Genomic DNA, 20,452 nt, shown 5'->3' with positions numbered 1-20,452 from the left:
AAACGCGCTCCACCCAGTGTCCCCGGGAGGGGCACTTTTATGCTTTGTTTGCGTAAAAACGGGTTTTTTAAGGCTGTGAGACTATTAAGGTTTTTAACATTTACCCAATGAGAAATGCAAACGTTCTTAGTAGCAGTGATTATTTATAATCCATATTACATATTTAAAACCCGTCATAAACTGAAGTTCTTCCTCCCCCAATAAATACAGGCAACGTGAGGGGTTCGAGACCATGACTTCACAGCAGCGAGAACGCTGACCGCGCCCAGGGCTGCAGGTGCTTCGCCCGCACGCGCCCGTGGGCGCCCAGCAAACTCAGCGACGATGAGCCGTGGCTTCACTGCGCGAGCTGTGCTGTGTAAGGGGCACATCCTCACACGTCCCTGCCTGTCACTTCCCGGCAGTGTCCACAATTCGCGTGGAAAGGAGGGGGCAGGGATGGGAGGGGGGCTGCTGTTAGGGGCCAGCCCGCAGGGGGCTGGGGGTCAGCCACCTTCAAGACCCACACGGTCAACAAACAGAAGGGATTTCCAGACAGGGGTAGGGGCGGAGGGCGGCAGGCATGTGGCCGGGAGGGGCTGGGGGGGGGCTGGGGGCCGGCAGGAGTTGGTACACAGAGCGATGGGGCCTGCGTCCAGCCAGGCCAATTTCCCCGGGAAGTCTGCGCGCCAGCCCGGCCTGACGCCTGCGCCCCTTTGGGCAGAGTCCCTGGGCCGATTCTTAGACACAGGGCGCGGATACCCAGGACCGGCGTCCCCGACACCGGTGCACTCCGGGCCGCTGCGTGTGGGACGCTCATCAGTGGAGAAGGTGAACAATGAACTCATGCAAGAATTACGGCAAACAGGAAGAAATGAAAGGTTCTAAGTCACGCAAAAATGATGCGAGTTATAAATATATATAAAGCTCTGTAACTGGTCCTTTGTTTGTTAGAATACAGATATTGATTTTCCCATGGACACATGTGTGGGTGTGTGACCTTGTCGACATTTCCTGGGCAGAGAGGTAGCTAGACTCTCAAACACTCCTGGCCCTCAACCTACCCTCCCAGAGACATAAAAAGGGTGAATTAGCTCGAGGAGAAAAATACTGTGACTTGCATGTGACTTAATAATTGTTCACAGAATTTTTGTTGTTTTAAAATTAGTTCTCCACGTAATCCTTTGAACGGCAGAACGAAAATGAGGATTGCAAACCGCCCGTAGGCGTGAGACGCAGACATGAGACTGGGCCTGGGACGCCCGTGAACGGGTGTGGCTGTTCTGGGTGTTCGTGACTCCGCCTGCAACAAGTCACAGCTCACGTGCTTGTAATCCATATGAAACCTTTAATTTAAGAAGCTGGTGTGCTCTTGACAGTCTAAAAAATGTTTTGGCCCTGCTAACTAGGAAAGGTGTTTTTCAGTATTACTTTTCTTTAATAATCTCTTTGAGCCCTTATGTATTTTAAATAATGTAAGTTGTTAGAGACCAGTTCAGGCTGAAAGTTCCGTTTGGAAACACTGTTTTGAACCAGCTTGACCGAAAACAGGGAGGCCAGGCGCCCCCACTCTGGCCCCCACGCGAAGGCGGCCCTGAGGCCCACGTACCAATGAGAGGGTCCATCTCTATGGGGAGGTGGTGAGCCTGGTCCAGGGAGTAGCCCGGGGCTCCTCGGAGACCTGTGGGTTGGGGAGAGAGAGAGCCATGTTACACCCTCAGGGAAGAGGCATCTCCCACGCTGCTTGAAGATTAGTGGTGAATTACTACAGCAATGACTCGGCCCAGGACAGGTCTTTATCGATGGTGTGAAAAAACCATTACGGTGGAGACCGCTCTCTCCGCTTTGGAGGCAGAACCGAGAGAGCCGGGCAGAGAACTGCTATCCTAACACCAGAAAAAGCCCGATGAACCAGGCGGTGACATTTCTCGAACCGGAAAGAGAGCCGGGCCACCAGTGAGCCTCAAACGCAGGGAGAGGCAGCGGGGAGGCCGGGCGCGGGTGGCCTGGGCAGGGCGGAGCGGCCGGACCCCTGACCGCATGGGAGCCCTTGAGCAGAGGACAAGCCAAATGCAGGACTGAAACTGAGCCACGGCTGGGGTCTCAGCCTCAGCCAGACCTTCCACCAGAGGACGGACGTTAGGGACTTGACCAAGTTTGTCAGCCATGATTTTTTACACGCGGTTACGTAACATACGATACTTCTGAACAACCACGAAGAAAAACTGAGTCCTTCGTAAGTTTCTGTCCAGGTAGGACAGTCCAAGGCCGAGATGCTCTCCTGTGAATGGCAGTCACACACAGGGCGGGCGGAGCAGTTCTGCACGAAGACACGCGAGACAGCATGAACTCCTGCGCTGTTCTGCGTTAACCGTCCTGCTACTTCCCACACCAACAACTGGGGTGAACCTCCCTCGGCCCCACCCCGTGTTTTGGGGGATAATAAGCCACAAACAGGTGCACTGGAAATGTTTGGGAGAACAGGCCACAGCAAATGTCGCTCTGCCCCTCAGAGCGACATGGACACGGGTGGAGAGACCGGTTCACTGAGGCTCACCCGCTGCGGGCTGGAGACGACCGTGTACAGTGCTCACCCCCGCCCTGACTGGACGGGGCGGCCACCACGTCTGTTTTTGTGCCCTAATCACAGAGCTTCAGTCAGAGCAGGGGGGAGACCTGGCATGTTTGCAGAGCGGCTCCCTTGTCAAATACTCACGGAAGGCTTGCCCGAGTGCCCAGCACCGGGAGGCCCTGGGGCAGGACAGCCGAGTACGACAGGCAGGGGTCCCGTCACCGGGCCCAGCGGTTACTTTCCCGGCAGCTCTGCGGCGGCACCGGGGGGACCAGCCCACACGCCCCCGTCCTACCCGCCGGCGGCTTTGGGAGCCCAAAGCGCGTGGCCTGCCGGGGCGCACGTACCGACTGTGTTGTGCCACCGGTTCACCGCGAAGAGCCGGCTGCAGGTCACCGTCACCACTGCCGGGATGGTCAGGTGGGGCAGTGTGTTGGCAGCCACGTGGGTGACGGGGGAGTTGGACGGGAACTTCAGCACCATGATGACGTCCTGCTGCATCTGGTCTTTGAACATGAGCGGGCTCTGGGGGAGGAAGCACTGTGGGACGGGTGGGGGGACGGGGGCAGCGCAGTTAGTGCGAGTGCTGGGAGGGGAGGCCAGGCCGGGGGGTCAGCTCGGGCACTCGGGGAGGACAGCCATTACTCCAGCTCCGGTCCGGACGGCCGGCCCAGCGGAGAGCGAGCAGGGCTCTGGCCATCCTGGACCAGCAGCACCGAGTCCTTGCCCACCCCGTGCGGGTGCCACCAGACCGCACAACTCTGTAAGGAGCGAGCTTATCGGGGTGTCCCCATGGTGAGCCTAAAGGGTCCACGCAGTTAAAACACCAGGCTGGTGGGGAACCAGCAGCGTCAGTGACCCCAGCTGTTCCCAGGAAGTGCGGAGAGAACTGATGGACACTTCCACTTTTCACCTGGCTGGGCAGGGTCACGGCCACCATGTCACACAGGGGGACGGAGACCGCCTCCCTGGACAGGGCCTTGGGCACCGTAGTGTGCGGAGCACAGCTCGCCCCCCTCCCCCATCGCTTTGTGCGGGGCTGACCCTGCTTTTGTTCCTCGCGCCTCAGTTCCTCAGACGTCTAGCCTATGCGTGACTTGGTGGAAGGCAGACACTGCCAGCACCACCGCTGAGCGCTGTGAAACACTGGGAACCCCGCTGGGGAGCCGCAGCGGGCGGGGGCCCCGGAAGTGCACGGGCCGTGGCCGCTCGCTGCGCACCCGAACCCTGAGACACGGCCGAGAGAGCAGCGTTCACATCGTAAACAGTTCCGCGCCAATTTCGTCTCTGACGGTTCCCCTAGGAAGGTAATGAGTTCTGACCGGGCACTAACCCAGGATAAATGTTTTCACTGTTGTTACTAAACAGAGAGAACTGACTCAGGGACACACTCCCCTGCCAGAGCATTTCGTAAGTTACGTGTGAGAAGTACTCTCTCGGGCAGTTTGTTAAAAAGGCTTCCTCCTGAGGCTCGAGGCTGTGAGGCCACAGCTGCAGGCCTGCCTGGGGACCGGGGCCCTGCATGGGGGCCAGGCGTCCGCATGGGACAGCACGCCCCGGGCAGGCCTGGTGCACTGTCACACGAGGCCCGGCTTGCTCGGAAGGGTGCGTGAGCAGCCACCCCCTGGGCCTGGCTGCGCTGCGGCAGAGGGGCGCGGTGCATTCGCACAAACGTGTCTGCGTGTGCGCTCCACCAGGAGTGTGACGGTCGGCTCCTTGAAGGCAGGGAGGGGCCGGCGTTCACCGTCACACACGGTGGGGAGGGCCGACAGGATAAAGGCACACGCGGTGCTTCCGCCACAAAGCGAGGGCCTCTCCCAGCGAGTCTGCATGCACCTGGGCCGAATCCCAGAGCTCTTTCCCCAGAGCCGGGGCCCTGGCTGCCCTGGTGACTGTCCACACAGCGGGTAAGCCGCACTCCCCACATGCTTTTTTGCCAACAGCAAACACAATTTTACCTTCCAGCATTTTTCACTACAAAAATGTTAGTGAAAAATAAGTTTAAAAATGAATCCTAAGTAAGTGCATCAGACTTTTTCTCCGAATTAGGTACAAGGGAAATGCTCACTCTTCTCTCAGACTGGAAAGGGGCCGCACCGCCATGGCAGTGGGCTTCTCAAGTTCACGTGCACAGGAGGAGCACTGCCTCCCTGCCGACAGGAGTGAAAGCTGCGCTGTGAGCCCCTCGCTGCCCGGGGCAGAGATGCTGTCGGACCCAAGCCTGGCCCTGGGGTCCCTGTCCCTGACCCCTCTGCCATGTGGACAGGTCCCTTTACTCAGCTTTTCTTTTCTGAAGATGAACTACTCTTCCTTCCCCCTCCCAAAAAAGATTCAGCTGGACAATGTGTGGTGTTGATGTATTTTTCCTTCCGATCAGTGAGCCTAACCCGGTCTGGGGGCAGGCAGAGTCGGGGGGACGGCTCTTTTCGTGAGCCCACAGCTGAGCCGGCTGCAGCAGGACTTACAGGCTGGAACTGCCCTCCCTCCTGACTCTCCCTGGGGTGTCAGCAGGCACGGAGGAGAGTTAAGCGAGGCGTCTAGAAGCCACTAAAACCTTGCTGACCTCAGTTTCTGATCTGACCCGGGTCCGGGGCCAAGGCCGCGGCCGACCCAGCGGGCGGGCAGTCTTACCAGGTGCATGGCGGAGCTCCGGGGCGGGTGTGGCTCGATGAGCAGCTGGGATGGCGTCTGGCCGCAGTTCTGGATCTGCGCCTCCGTGGCCTGCAGGGGAGGGAGGGGGCCGTCACGGCCGGAGTGCGTCAGCAGGGGAGAGGGCCGCACACCTGACCACGCAGGCGCGTCCCACGGCAGCCGTGACAAAGGCCCAGATGGCGCACCGGCCCCCCTTCCCCGGCTGCCAACCGTCCGAGGGTCAGTCCTGGGGAGCAGGTCTTGCGCCCCCTTCCAATGCACGTCTGTGAACCCAGTCTCCACGCTTATGGAGATGCTGCGGTTCCGTGTGCAAACACCCACTGTGAGCACACGCACCTGCGCACTCGGCCACAGACTGAAGACCACAAGAACCCGCGCTGGAACACGGTCTACAACACGTGTGCCCGGGCACAGTCCCGCGTGAGAAGGGGCACGTGGGGGGTCTCTGATGAAGTGAGCTTCCGGGATCCTCTCGGGCATGAAGGAATGAGACGTCAAGGCCACAAACGGAGCCAAGTAAGACTCAGAAAAGCACATGTTCCGATCAATTCAGAAGGCAATCAGTGGAAAGAACACTAAGACTTTTTGTGAAATGACCAAATATGGTGATACTTTCACCGCAAAAATATGTTTTTAGCGTGCTGCTATGCTATTTTAAGATGAATTCTGGAATATTACTTTAAGGTATGAATTTCTCTCTCTCAAAATTTCTGAAGTTGTGGAGAACACCAACCCCAGGGAAATAGCGATGTGGGCGCCCTGAGCCTGGGCACGAGGAGGTCGGGAGTCACGGGGTTTCCGGGCTGCCCTGGAAGGCAGACAGCTTCGGACCTCGGACCGTCTGGATGGTGAGGTGTGTGTGTTCTGTGTACGTCAGAGAGATATCTCATAAGAGAACTAAATGCATCTTCTACATGTTAACGCCTGCAGGCAAGATATTCCAACACATTAAGCCAACCTGGCAGAAATATTTTTTCTGAAATATTATATGCAACTTACATCGATGGGGAGAAGCACAATATTTACTGCAATGTTACTCTGTTGCCACGCTAACTTCCTCCCAAAATGGTGGCACTCGGGCTGCTCATAACAGGGAACCACAGGGCACGTCGCGGTGCAGGGGGCGGGGGAAGGCTCTGCAGGCGCCCCGCCACTCCCCCCGCCGTCCAGGCCACGGTGCCCACTCGGGTGCGCAGTGTGGCCGCCGACCTGGCGTGTGCTCAGACGGACCGCGCCCTGCTCCCCTCCTCAGGGCGGGGTCCGGGTCGCAGGCGCGCTCCCCTCTAGCTGTGCTGGTTCCTGGGGCCAGCGCTTTGCTCAGGGCTCTGCTGCGGGTGTCCCCTGCTCCTCCAAAAGAGGGCCGGCCGGGCGGGAGACAGGGCTGAACCTGAACTTGGCGCCTCCCCGATCAGTGCCCCGGGCCCAGCGGGAGCCTTTCGAGGCTCCCAGAAGGACCGAGTCCACAGACACGCTCTGCTGGGCCTCACTGTTCGCCGAAAGGGAAGTGTGGGATGGTGCTAGAAAACGGGACGAGCTGACCCGATTTCCAGGGAGTTTCCACACGGTTCTCTCGGGCGCCTCTGACCCTCTGCAGGGAGTTTGGTTTGCACTTGCTCAATCACTAGTGATGCCGAGAGTCTTTCGTGGGCTTCGCGGGCACCTGAACATCCTCTCTGGAGTCTCCGCCACCCCCGTGAGAGGGTGAAATCCCACGGACCCCGAAGAGCTCCGTCGGGGACTCAAGTCGAGTACACGGAAGGAACGCTGGGTGGCTTTATCTTGGGACCGATGAAAACGCGGTAACATCCAAGCTAGAGACATTTCCATGGAGGAGTTAGAACATTTTGGGGAGAAAAACCACGAAAAGCTTCTTGGCGACGGGGGCAGTCTGAGAAGTCTGCTCGCGACCCACCCGTGGTTAATCCTCAGGAAGAAAATGGACACTGTTCTGGGTGATCTGGGGGCAGGCCTGCCTGAGAGCAGGGTTCTAGCAGGCCACCCCCTACGGATTCTGCCAGGACTTCAGTTCTTGCCCACTTTTCGGTCGGTCATGAGAGAGCACCGAAGCGTAAGACTCAGCCCAGAAACGCAGAATGCCACGTGAGAGCACTGAGGACAAGGCCGTGCCCGATCCCCCAGGGGGACAAATTTATGTGACCTGCGCAGGCTGCTTCCGGAGACAGAGGCGGAGGAAGTGGTAGGGTGGGGGGGACGGCAGTGGAGGGGGAGTGAGAGACAAGAGGGAGGGGCCTCTTCTCACCGCAGGAATCGCGTTTGCTTGGAGCGTCTGAGCACGAAAATAACTGAAGTAGCACAGCTGAGACAGACCTGCCTGGGACGTGGAGTGACACATGAAGGTGGTGCGTCAAGGAGCCGCACGCCTGAGACCTACGGGGCTGTGTGAACCAGTGTCACCCCCAAACTCAGTTCAAAAAAGGCAAAGATCCACCAGGGGGTGGGGATAAATATTTTAAAGTGAAACCACACACTTTTACTAAACTATATTCATCTGAAAATAATACTGCATGCGTTCGGTAGAGTAAAACATTTTGATTTTGACATAAGTGGGAAACAATAATTTAGGTATATCAGATTGAGAATTCAAATGGCTTTAAATAGGCCCATTACCAACATGTTTCAAACCTTTAAACATGAGCCCTAAGTATCTAACTGAAACGAGCAGATGCTGAGGTTGAGTGATGTCCACTTCAACAACCGGAGCACCACTGTGGATAACCGCTAGTTTTCGCCCAGGCAACGGCTGTGCCCGTGACCAGACCCAGGGGAACAGAGATGAGGACACACCCCCGCCATTCCCACGGCCGGCCGCAGGCTGAGGTCCCCACCCTCCTTCCGTGTGCCGACGAGGCCTTCCGATGCCGGAGAGGACATGCTGCTCGTTTCTGAGAACGGACAACTAGCCCTTCCCAGGGCCGTGTGACAAAAGCAGCAGGAAGAGGAGAAGCGTGTCCCACGTCAGGTGGCGTGCACATGCTCTCACCCGTTTTGTTCACACTTTGCTCGTGGACTGGGACGCCCAAAGGGCTGCGGTCGGTTCGGGCAGGGACAGAAACCTGCGGTGAAGACCCAGCACCATCGAAACGGAGGGCCGGTCGCCAGCTTCCTTGGTGCCGAACCCCCGCGACGCAGCAGCGTCCCTGCTGTGGGCGGAGACAGCGGTGTGCGCAGGGGCACCTGCACCGTGCCCGCGTTCGTCTCCAGGCTCACAAGCTGCTTCTTGATCCAAAACAATTCTTTAAATGTAAGGCCTAACCAATGCGTATTCCCACTCCAGTAATTTAAAACGTAGGCATTGTTTTTCTCTTCTAACTTGGCTTCTGAGTTTATAACATGCGCAGGTCAGTGGAACTTCCAGAAACTAGAGGGAGGAAGTGAAGACGGTTTTAAGCATGTTCCACAGGACGTGCTGTAGGCCCTGGGCTCAGATTGCGTGGAGCACGAGCCCAGGAGGAGCAGCCGGACCCCCACGGGGACACAGTGACTCCCTCAGCGCCACACAGACGGCGGCGGTGGGGCTGGGACTCGGCCTGCGTGAGCCACACAACTACCCTCGGGGCACAGAGAGGCTTTGGCGGTCACACCTGGCATCAGAAATGTGGTCGTTCTGGAAAAACAACTTTAGACTTTTTTCACTTATTATATGAGTATATACAGCAAAGAAGATTTTTGTGGTATTTAATTTGTAATCTCTACTGACCACATATTAACTGTGGTATAACTGACAGAATTTGTTTTTCTGGGAAATGAGAGAAGATGAACAGAATGGCTGGTAAAAATTCTTTACAGCCATCTTGAAATTCTCCCTGTAAATACTGGCAGTTTCACTGAGTCGAAAGTTTTAACATATGCAAAGTATAAACAACGTAAGTGAACACGGTTTAACTGGACAAGGTGGAGATACACATGAGGTGTCCGTTCGGCTTCTAGCCCTGTGTTGGAAGTGATGGGAGATGGTGCCAGAACAAACGAGCCCCAGGACCAGCATCCCGCCGTCTTTAACTTCCCACAGAACAACGCCGCTGAAGAAGCCTCGGTTTGAGGGGCAGGAGCCCTTGCCCAGGCTCGGCTCTGAGGCCGCACTGAGCTGGGTGCTGGGAAATCATTTAACAGGCGTTTCAGGGTCCATTTAGGGTTAGTTTTAGAATTAACACGGTTTAGAGTTTAAGAGTTGAGAGACTAATGGCCGTTAACTGGGAATGTATAGGAAATGCCTTGAGAGATTTCTTTCAAAATAAACCCGCTTGACGCCCCCCCCCCCCATGTTCTGAGACACCCACGGGGGTGGGGACAGTGTTTCGGATGCCATCAGGTGGATAGGGTGTGAGTATCCGAAAGTGGCTGGTAGGCGCACGAGGGCTCACTGCACCCTCCTCTCTGCTGCGGCGGAAGAAACTTTCGCAGACCGCCCTGACGCTCTCCGCTGGGGTGGTGCTTCCGGAGCTTCGCACGGCTGAGGACAGGTCCGCTGGGCCCCCACGGGCGGGTTCTGACCCTGCAGGTCAGCGACAGGCCTGCAAGTCCGGTCCCAGCAAGGTCCCCGGTGACGCTGCCTCTGCAGCATCTGTGGACGGCCTCTGAGGGGCAAGCAGGCGGCAGCCCTGGGGACCACAGGCAGGTCCTGGGATGGAGTTTCTCGGCCATCACTGGTGAGTAAGACTGTGAGTCAGATCCCATCATTTTTTATTAATATGTAAAAACAGATAAGGAGAAAGGCCCGTCATCGTGCGTGACGAGACTGCAGCCGGCGGAGCTCACCCGTGAAGAAGAGCGGGCAGATTACGATGTCAGCGAGAGCGGGACGTCTTCGGGACTGCCCAGCGAGCAGGCCCGCGTCCGCGCGCGAAGTCGGGCTGCGCGCCCGCAGTCCTGCCTCACCCCTGCCTGCAGGCCGTCACCAGAAAGCTGATTACCAATTACTGCTTTACAAGGTGCAGGGAGTTAAGCCGTCATATTTTTCCCAGCCAGAGACGTGAAGCTGTCAGAGAACGTCAACTTTAAATCTGATGCAGAGGAGAAAATGACCTGTTATTCTGACCTCTAATTTCTTGACATTTTAATGCCATAATTGCAGAGGTTAGAGCTGCTCCGTGGCTCCACCTGGGGGAGGGGGGTCAATAACCTGAGGCCGTTTCTCGCAGTGCAGCCCCGGCTTCATGGCTTGACATGTGGGTTTACTTTCTTCTTTTTACGAAAGGGACAGTCATACACTAGATACTTCTCTTTAAACCGGAGTTCTGTTCAAGAATTTGAAAGCGTCACCTTCCTCAGGCTGGGGGTCAGTGTGAGGTCACTGCCACGAGTCTTCCTTTGGTTGTATGTACGTAACAATGCAGTGACCACAGCATGTCACAGACGCTGCAAGAAACACAATCAAAGCAGTGCATTTAGCTCAACCCGAGAGCTAAGGTTTGGGACAAGGCTTTGTTCTGGGAGCCTGCATCTGGCCGTCCCAGGGGCGCGGACTCTGGGGGGAGCCCCTCACTAGGAACTCCAGGGGGATGTTCGGAATGGAGGCACTCCGCCTCCCTGAGGGCCTCGCCCAGGGGGCCTGTACACGCCCAGGGTCCGGGTGACGGCTGCGCCGGCGTGCCACACTAATGAGCCCCTTTCCCTCCACCATCGACGCGAGTGGGTCCGCGTGAGGCTCCTCCTGGATGGAGCGCAGGCTGGAGCAGCACCGGCCCCTTGGCCACGTCAGGCAGCTCCCGCCCGGCTGGGTTCTCCTCTGTCGCAGGCTCTCGGTGCTCGTAGGGAACTTTCCGGTGGGAATACGTCAGCTTCACGGCAGAGGAGGAAGGGCGGGGGAGGGAGTGGGGGGGAAGAGAGCAACTCGAGTCCCACGAGGTCCTTCCATCTGCTGACCCAGGTTTCGTGTGCCGAGCTGAGGCAGGTGTCAGGGCCCCAGCCCGCGGGGTCAGGGCCGTCACCTCTGTCTGGGCTGGGGACGGGGGTGTGGGGTTGGCCAGAAAGTCTGTTTAGTGTTCATTTTCCCCCATAGTTTTACTCATTCGGGTATGTTGAGTATGTTGGCTGTCTCCCGCTACTGGCTTTTAGCAGGCAGAGGCCGGGGTGCTGCTAACCACCTTCCAATGCATAAGACGGTCCCACAGCAGAGGATTATTTGGCCAAAACGTCAGTAGGACCAAGGCCCTTTGCAAATGACTTTTGACGATTCGATGAGTCACAGCACCTTCTCCACACACTGCACAAATCACAAATATTTTTTGTGTGTTTTGGTTGCATTTTGATCTATCTTGAAATAATAAAACATACAATGCACCGAAAATGGATGCTGCATATTCTCCTCCATCTTCAATAATAAAAAGGCTGCACGAGAATTCACCGGTTTGGTAAGTTTTTTTAAAATGCACACTGATAGGACAGCTGTCAGGATACAGCCTAACTAACACAATGGCTTTGAACGGGGTTGAAGACAGCTGAGTGCCGCTGCGGAGCGTCGTCTGCAGATGCCGCGGGGCTTCAGCCCCGGTAACCAGTGCTGCAGGCGCAGGTGCCCTCACCTGGCGTCCAGAAAACGGGCCGAGGCGGGGAGGACGCAGGTCCTGAGCGCCTCTCGGAGCCTCCATCCGGGCCCCTCAGTGCTCAGCAGCGACCTGCTTGGAATGAGACGCTGGAGGAGGGGTCCTGGTGCTGCGGGTGGGCAAGGCCGTGAGGCACCATGCACAGCCTGTGATGCGCTGTTGCTGTCCTCTGCGTCATGAGCAAGCCTTGGGTGGCGCCGCCCCCACCTCGAGCGCTGGGAAGCCCAGCAGCCTGGCGGTCACTGCCCACATGACACTCTTCTCGGGGCCAAAGCCGCAGTGCCCTGTGGGGCGTGTGCAGCAGCAGCTGTTTTCGAGGGACTCAAACAAAATACTCTGTGCACAGAAAGCCTCCATTCTGATTCCATTTCATCCTCTCATTCATCTCTTTTTTCACTCACTTAAATATTTTTAAAAATCCGCTATTTTCTTCTGTCGATTCTTCTGCTGCCTGGCACTTTCATTGTATGTACTGCCTTTGAAGTACAGGGTGTGGCAGAAGGAAGGCCTGCTCGGGCGTGGTCAGTCGGGGATAACGTGGGTGTAATGATTCACAGTTTTAATTTGAACACTTCACCTAACATATCACCTGCTTGAGTGTGATAATATGTTACAGAATTTACATGCTTATGACTTTGTAATAAAAGAGCTGGGAATAAAGAAAGGGGCATTACTTGTGCTGGGCCCTGTATTTGTATTTGCCCAGGAGGGTCACTGGTTCACCTGCACCTCTCTTTACAAGAACAGGACTCTAATGACTAAATGTACGTACACCGCATTCAGGGGGAATAAGAGATAACTGGGAGGTGGAGGTAGAATAGAACAAGGAGCCACTCGAGGAATTCTTTGTGACTCGAAGCACCGGCTGTGAAAGACGACAGTGGGGGGGCCTGCGGTGCTGGGCAGAGAGTGAGCTCAGACTGACCCCCACCCAATAATCTGATCACAGCCCACACCCCACGGGGAGATGCTGCATTAGGCGTGTGTGAGGCTTTGTGGAGAAAACTCCCTTACCGCACCAGCTAATTTCGTTACACCCGGCGTCTCCCTCTGTCGCTTGCTGTCTGCCTGCACCGCTCACTGCCAGCTCCGGGGGGTAATTCCATCTCCTCATGCTCACAATACGGTGCAATATTGCGCGGAGCGCTGCACTGGCCATGTGTTCTCTGCACATGAGCCCTCAGGGTCCAAAGACAATGACCGTGAGCCTCTCCCCTTCTCTGCTTGAAGCCACACAAACAAAGCCGCTTCGGTGTTATAGAAGTATGAAAGAAATGACTTTACAGATGCAGATTTCTCTGTACAGCTTTCTTTCCCCAAAGCTACCAGTTTCTCGCCTCTGCAGCTAAAAACAAAAAGCTAGAGAGCCTGGCACGTGGATGCGCGGGTGGGGACGGCAGGGGCCGGGCAGAAGAAGCCCGCCACGGCGCCCCCCCCCCCACAGTGGCCATTGGCCCCCTCCCCCCGTCTGACTGTCCTGTGCACTGCGGACGGATGGGAGTAATGCTTCCACTAAGGTGCTCACCACATTCTCTAACACGGCGCCGTCACTGGAGCGGCACGAGAACCGGTAAAACATGCAGTGCCTGCCTGTTTAGTCTGGGCACTGACCTCCTCTCCCTCAGACGGTCAGAGAAATGACAACGGCCGGCACAGCAACAGCCACCCGTGTACATGAATCAAAAGGGCTCCCATGTTTTGGGTCGGATTGGCAAAAAAATAACATTCTACTTTTTGGTGTACTGAAGAATCTTGGTAATTAGTTTATGTGTGCCACGAGATGAAAAAGTTGAACATCGCTGCTATAACATATAATTCCCAACTGTTAGCTGTAAAATTTCAGGGTGAGAACATATGGGAGTAAAACACTACAGCCTCATCTATTTTAATGACGCATTTTTGAGTATTCTGTCTGGAAGGCTGTAACTTTGCTTTCATTAAGAAACACAGTGGCAGATTATTTTTATGGCAACTATCATATTAAAATATTCAACTAGGTCTCCTTAATAACGCACATGAACCATTAAGCATTTTAATGCAGAGGCTGAAGTGAAAACGAAGGAAGGGAATTGGAATGCATTCTCTGCGTCTGCAATCCAACAGGCCCGGTCTCATTACTCGGCTCTGACGTACGGCATTCGTTGCCCCACGTCTGCCAAGTGTTGACATGTATTTCAGAAACCGATGCTGGGGGAAGCCGGCCCGGAGATGGAAGGTCAGACCTGTATCGGAGGGGGTGGGCTGCTGGCCCACGCCGGGACTGGACACCTACCTCCCGGAGCGCAGGGTCGGTGACGCTGTCCAGGTTCACGGAGCCTTCGTAGGTCAGGTAGTGGAAGACGTTCAGGGCTCGCACCGCCTCTGGTCCCCGCTGCTTGTAACCGAAGACCAGGTCGATCCACTGGTGGAGCTGGCAGGACACAAACTCGCTCTCCAAGGCCTGGAATGGGGCAGGCGAGAGCGTGAGAGTCCGCACCGACCCGCGGAGCACCCCTCTCCTCGCTGGGGACGTCTCCCGAGTGAGCCGGCCGTGCTCTTACTGTTCTGCCCCCAGAGATGGCCAAGGGGGCCTCCGGTAAAACAGAGGCCCAAGAGGAGACTTTCCCCCTTAAATGCTTAGCTTCCTGTTCGCTCCATTACCTGTATGATTTCGATTTTAATATTAAACAGGTTTCTTACAAAGACAGTGTTTAAAACAATAATTTGAAGTTCCTGTTTTAATGCCACTTTACAATGATTTCATTCCCAAATTTTAAACATTAGTTTTCTTTAAAGTTATCACTTTGTTTTCAGTTTTTTTAATTTAAATTTTCTTTTTTATTGAGTTTATTTGGGTGACATTGGTGTATAAAATTATATAGGTTTCAGGTGCACGTTCTGTAACACACTGAACTGTGTGTTCACCGCCCCGAGTCCAGTCTCCTCCCGTCACCATCTGTCCCCCTTCACCCTCCCTGACCTCCCCTCCCCACCCCCTTCCCTCTGCAATCGCCACTCTGTTGTCTGGGCTTGAGGTTTTTCCTTAATCCCTTCACCTTTTCCACCCAACCCCAATTTTAGAGACTTTGATATACATGTATTTTTCTGCCTAAAATCTCCAAATTCACCTCTATAGCAAGAGAACGCCTTCCTTATAAACCTTGAGATTATTCAGTTTTGGAATCACTTGGCAGCTTCAGACGTTTGCCAGCTGGTGGGAAATGAATGCAAATCACCGAGAGGAGAGCCAGTGACCATGCTACGCCACCAGAAAGAGTCGGACCAAAAGGCCTTTCACGTCCTAAGAAGCCGCCAGAAGCTCCCTAGAGGTGTTCTGTCATGTGGGCGTGGAGTTCCAGTCCACGCCCGAGATGCGAGTAGTGACAGCCGCTGCGGGCCTCACGGTGCCTGTCACTTACTGCACTCACGTGTCATCGGGTTCTTACTGGTTCTGAGAACACAGATTTCAGCCACATGAGCGAAAAGCTGAAGAAGGGCTGGCTTCCTAAATTCCAACTCCGTGAGGCCAGGGAGAAGAGTTTTCCACCTTGCAGCAGTGGCTGAGTGTGTGCGGTCATTCTCTGCACACACGTCTTTGATTTCTAACATCTTACAACCAATTTGAAATTCAATGAAAAAGTATTTAAAACCAGTCCTCTGATTTGATTTTTTAAAGATTTTATTTATGTTTAGAGAAGGGAGAGAGAAAGAGAGGGAGAGAAACGTCCTGTATGGGTTGCCTCAAAGTGGGGGAGCCCCACCCCCGCCCCCGCCCCTGAGGACCTGGCCCACAACCCGGGCATGTGCCCTGAGTAGGAATCAAACCAGTTACCTTTTGGTTCACTGAGCCACGCCAGCCAGGGCTAAATTAGAATTTCTATATCAAACATTCTACTATAGTATTAAGTGCCCAATATTAAGCAGAAGGTTCTATGCTGCCAGAAATGTAGCCTATCTTCTTGACTGTTGACTTTCCTGGCATATAACTGTTTGTAGATTCTTTATAGTTCTGCAGTGTCTGTAATCTTTCTCCTTTCATTCATGATTTTTAAAAAAAATTTTTAGTTATTTTTCAAGTACAGTTTTCTGTCTATTTCTCCCATCCCAGCCCACCCTGCCCCATGCTCCCCACCTCCCTCCCATTTCCACCCCCCTTAGTTATTGTCCCTGTGTCCTTTATACTAGTTCCTCTAAATCCCTGCCACTTTTTCCCTTTAAATTCCCTCCCCTCTCCCCTCTGGTTGCTGTCCCCTTGTTCTCTATTTCAGTTCTAGTCTTTGTTTTTATTTTGCTTGTTTGTATTGTTGTTCAGCTTCCTGTTAAAGGTGAGATCATATGCTATTTGTCTTTCAACACCTGGCTTATTTCATTCAGCATAATGCTTTCCAGTTCCATCCATGTTGTTGTGAAGGGTAGTAGTTCCTTCTTTCTCTCTGCTGCATAGAATTCCATCATTCATGATTTTAATTATTTGGACCCTCCCTCTTTTTTTCTGTGATGTGTTTGGCTAAAGATCTGTCAATTTTGTTTATCTTTTCAAAGAAATAACTCTTATTTTTCATTGCTCTTTTCCATTGTTTTTCAAGTTTCTATTTTGTTTATTTCTGCTCTGATCTTAACTATTTCCTTCCACTTACTTGATATAATTGTGAAATTTAAAACATATTTTATTCTTGGTTAATGATGGTACAGAAAAATTCTATCAATTTCCATAAGTTCATTTTGTTTTGGGCAGCGTTTATTGGTTCCACTTGAACTTCTTCATGTTTCTGTACAGCCTTGTCCTGCAGTGTGAAAGCTGAGCCAAGGGCGGGGACGCGGCGTGTCTGGTGTCTGCCCTCATCTCAGAAGGCTGGTCTTGGTGCAATGCACAGCCACGTGCGTGCGTGTTTGTGTGCTTACACTATGGGTTGCTGGATAATATTTTATTTGGGATCTTTTTATGTTTACGTCCAGACCTGTAGCTGCTTCCTGGTCCCCCCTCTGACTACTTACGCAGTCAAGGGCACAGCAGCCTCACACACTGAGCTGGATGGCTCTCCGTGTTTCTGGAATGAACTAATTCACTAGCTCTGGAAAAGCTGGAGAACTCACCTGTAAAATAATATGGTCTTGGATATTTTGGGGGATGGGAAACTCGTACCATTTGAACTTCTTTAAGGTTTAAAAGTCTCTATTTCTTTTTTTCTATTCTGGTGCCAATTTTGACATTGAATATTTGTCTTGGTATTTACCCATTTCATCTCAGTTCTAAGGTTTATTCGTTCACAGGGGTTTATAATGATCCTCAGTTAAGCTGTGAAACCTGCTCACCTGGTCCAGGTGCAGTGTCAGAGGCAGCGGAGCCAATCAACAGGAAATTAACTGCCTGGAACATTTGTCTGTAATTGCCAATGATGTTGCCTCAGGTATTTTGGGGGGAATTATAAAACTAAATGACAAAAATATAAGGTCGCAGATTAAACAGATAAAGTGCAATTGATCACCTATCTTATTAGTTACTGTGAAGAAAAGAACGCCCACTGAAAACATTTAGAGGCTGAATCTGGTTCTAGATGCAGTGAGCATTGAGAACCGAATCTCCCACGTCCCGCAGTGAAAGCCAGAGGACTGTGCCAAGCTGTAGCCGCGTGCGGAGAGACAGCACCTACACAGGGTCACCCTGTCACACCAGGCACCAGCGTCCGCTGGTCTGCTCTTTCCAGAACAGTGTTCTCACGCACAAACCCATTTCTGACTTTCAGAAACGATGTTACTACAAATAGTGACAATGAGAAACTATAAAGAAATCATCAATCACCAACCTATTAGGGTTATAATGGCCTTAATAGCTTGCCATGCCCTCTATTTGCGAATCTAAAAGCAGAAAGAATTGCCTGGAGCCTAGATAAACCAATTCCCAACTCATAACTCCACCCTGGGGTCTGGAAAGGAAGGAAATAAAGAGTGAGACTTAAACCAGAGAGGCCATCCCTTAGGTGGACAATGGTTACCTAATTCCGATTTCCACGCTGTCCCACGGGTGTTCGATGGTGGACCCTTTCTCCAGTGGGCGCAGGGTCGGCATCTCTAAAACCGCGGACAGGAAACCAGGCCGGAGGGACCCCGGCGAGGGGACAATGTTCACTTCTCCCAAAGTTCTCCCTGAAGAATTTCCTCTGCTCTTCCACGCTAGAGCGAGAACACTTCCCGGCCTGTCTATTATTCCTCAAAGCTCTGCTTCTGATGCTGGAACGTTTCTCTAAACAGACCGGCACACACTCAGGTGGACGATCGTGTTGCCGCGCCTTCTGCAGGGTCTGAGCCAGCCCCTCCTCGCGCTAACACTGGCGGGGCAGCCGCTGCCCAGGGCGAGGCCCAGCTGACTCAGCTGTGTTTGCGGAGGGCGCCCCACTCACGCTGCTCCCTGGCTGCCCGCTGGAGGTCAACGTGGGGCCTGGGGTCCGTTCCCGCGCCCAAGTCTTGGCTCTCTCACTGCTGCCCGCGTGGCAGAAGCTCCGGCCCCTCTCCCCCAGCCTGCACTGCACCCTGCTTGTGGACCGGACCTCCGGACCTCCGGACCACCACGCTCCCGCTGGTCCTCTCTCTCGGGTCTGCCATGGTGCCCCCCCCCACCACGCAGCACAGACATTCAGCGCAGGCCGTACCGGAGCCCTCGGGCCTTTCACACATGGATCCCACGGGCCCCACTGTCCTTGTCCCTTTTGAGAAAGAAGGGCCTCGATGTGAGAGACAAGCATCAGTCAGTTGCCTCCTGTATGTGCCCTGACTGGGGATCGAACCAGCAACCTAGGTAGGTACCCTGACCAAGAACGGAACCCCAACCTTTTGGTGCACAGGACGACACTCCAACCAACTGGGCCGCACGGCCAGGGCTCCGCTATTTCATCTTCCTGCTTTTTTTCCCAAGTCGAGTCCGTCTTTCTTAACTCAAGTCCAATGTTTTTTCCCTGAGCTACACAGCCCACACTCTACGAATTCTTCCCTGAGTTTCCACCTCGTCAGAAACTTGTGCTTAATACAGGAAGAGGACGCACACAGACCGACCTGTGAAAACTAATTTGCATACAAATTGTAAAGTGCTGTGAGATTGGGGCTTCCACCAATCAGCGCTTAATTGTTTCCAACCTGCAGTCTGTGTCCTCAATTAGAGTGTAAGTGTTTAAAGATATGGACCACACCTGGAGCTTCTTCGTGCCCCCCCCCCCCCCCCGCTCCTTACCTCGCATTAAATCTAAGGTTTTACTAAATGTTTATTGGCTGATTAAGCAGTGGAAGACATACTGATCACAAGAAAGGAGGAAGGAGATGTCAGGAAGTGAGAGCAGGCACGGGAGGAGAAGCTCTTTTATTCATTCAACAAGCGTTAATGATTATCTGCTCTGCACTGGATGCTACTCTGGGTCCCAGACAACTGCAGTCAGTGGAAGAAACCAACGTCTTGGCCAGAGGGTCTCCACTGCAGGGGGGGAGCCTCCAAGGCCCAGGACAACCAGGGGACGTAGCACGTGGCAGAAGGTGGCAAGTGCTAGGGAAAGAGAAGGCGGGAGAGAGGCTGAAGCGGGTGGCGCCGGGCGGGGCCCCTGTCAGAGGCGGTGACCAGGGCCGGCTCCCTGGGGTGTGTGACAAACACAAACCACTGTGGGGAAGTGAACTGCAAGAATGCCTGGGGGCGCAGAGTTTCGATCGGAAGAGAGAGCACGCAGTCACTCATGCACGCACGCACTCTGGAGCCACGAGGACTCACCAGGCAGTGCCGCAGACCCCGGGCTGGGCGCTGCGACAGACACACGGCCCGCTGAAACAACCCAGGAGCCGGGGGCATTGTCCAGCCTCTCTCCAGCCCGGATTCCGGACCACCTGCCTCCGTCAGAGCCAGCCTCGGGGACACGCAGCAATAGATGAGTAAACACGCCGTGTCCTCAGGGACCACAGTCCAGCAGGGAGGCACTGTGGCCCCGGTTTTCTCCTGCCGGAGCCCACAGTGGAAATAGGCAGAGGGCCGCCATGCTCACCCTGTTCCCGTTCCCGGTGGACTTTCCTGAACCGAGGGGCTCCCCGCCCACTGCCCCGATTCAGTACTCCGCACACCTGCCCACCCGCCCCCCACTCTGGAAGCCCAGAGAAACCTGAGGGCGGAGGATGATGGATGGACCCGGCATTAGGGAGATGTCTTTGGAGACACTTTCTGTGTCTTTCCCGCACGGGGAGGTCAGACGATAATCAGGTTAGTGCCGAACCCGGTGCTCCGTTACCGTGTCATGAGAGAGCTGGCGCGGCGGGCCCAGCTGGGCAAGCGTGACTTAAACCACTCCGAGAGGTGAGCTCAGGGCGTTTAGAACCCGCGGGCAGGCCTGCTAGACGGGCCTGTGTCACTGTCCCAGGCCTCCCAAGGAGCCCCCGTTCCTCAGTCACTGCCGCTATAATTAGAGAATGTGAACAACTCTAGCCAGTGCATAACAGTTCACACATGTTATTGTATTTACTTGTATTGTATTCAATGTACTGTATTGTATTCGTCACTTATGAATCAAAGTAAAAAGTTTTTGCACAGCAAAGGACACCATCGACAAAATGAAAAAGACAACCTACAGAATGGGAGAGAATATTTGCCAATGCTACATCTGATAAGGGGTTAATGCCCAAAATTTAGGAAGAACTTACACCACTCAACACCAAAAGACAAACAATGCACTGAAGAATGAAT

The 20,452-nt window shown here is 54.1% G+C and overlaps 1 protein-coding gene across 3 annotated transcripts in view; it reads right to left on the bottom strand.

Moving 5' to 3' along the window:
• Positions 1-20,452, bottom strand: part of NBEA (neurobeachin) — a 439,670-nt gene that overhangs the window by 11,318 nt on the left and 407,900 nt on the right. For all 3 annotated transcript variants that reach the window (XM_053665561.1, XM_053665563.1, XM_053665562.1), the window contains 4 exons: positions 14,039-14,206; positions 5,183-5,272; positions 2,899-3,091; positions 1,589-1,660 (listed from right to left, as the gene is read on the bottom strand). In XM_053665561.1, coding sequence (XP_053521536.1) covers positions 1,589-1,660; positions 2,899-3,091; positions 5,183-5,272; positions 14,039-14,206 — 523 coding nt within the window. The remainder of the gene's footprint in view (positions 1-1,588; positions 1,661-2,898; positions 3,092-5,182; positions 5,273-14,038; positions 14,207-20,452) is intronic.

Source organism: Artibeus jamaicensis, unplaced genomic scaffold (assembly GCF_021234435.1).
Source record: "Artibeus jamaicensis isolate MK-2021 breed Jamaican fruit bat unplaced genomic scaffold, CSHL_Jam_final contig_415, whole genome shotgun sequence".
NCBI lineage: Eukaryota > Metazoa > Chordata > Mammalia > Chiroptera > Phyllostomidae > Artibeus > Artibeus jamaicensis.
The sequence above is the reverse complement of the archived record's forward strand: the minus strand, read 5'-3'. Positions and strand labels throughout refer to the sequence as shown.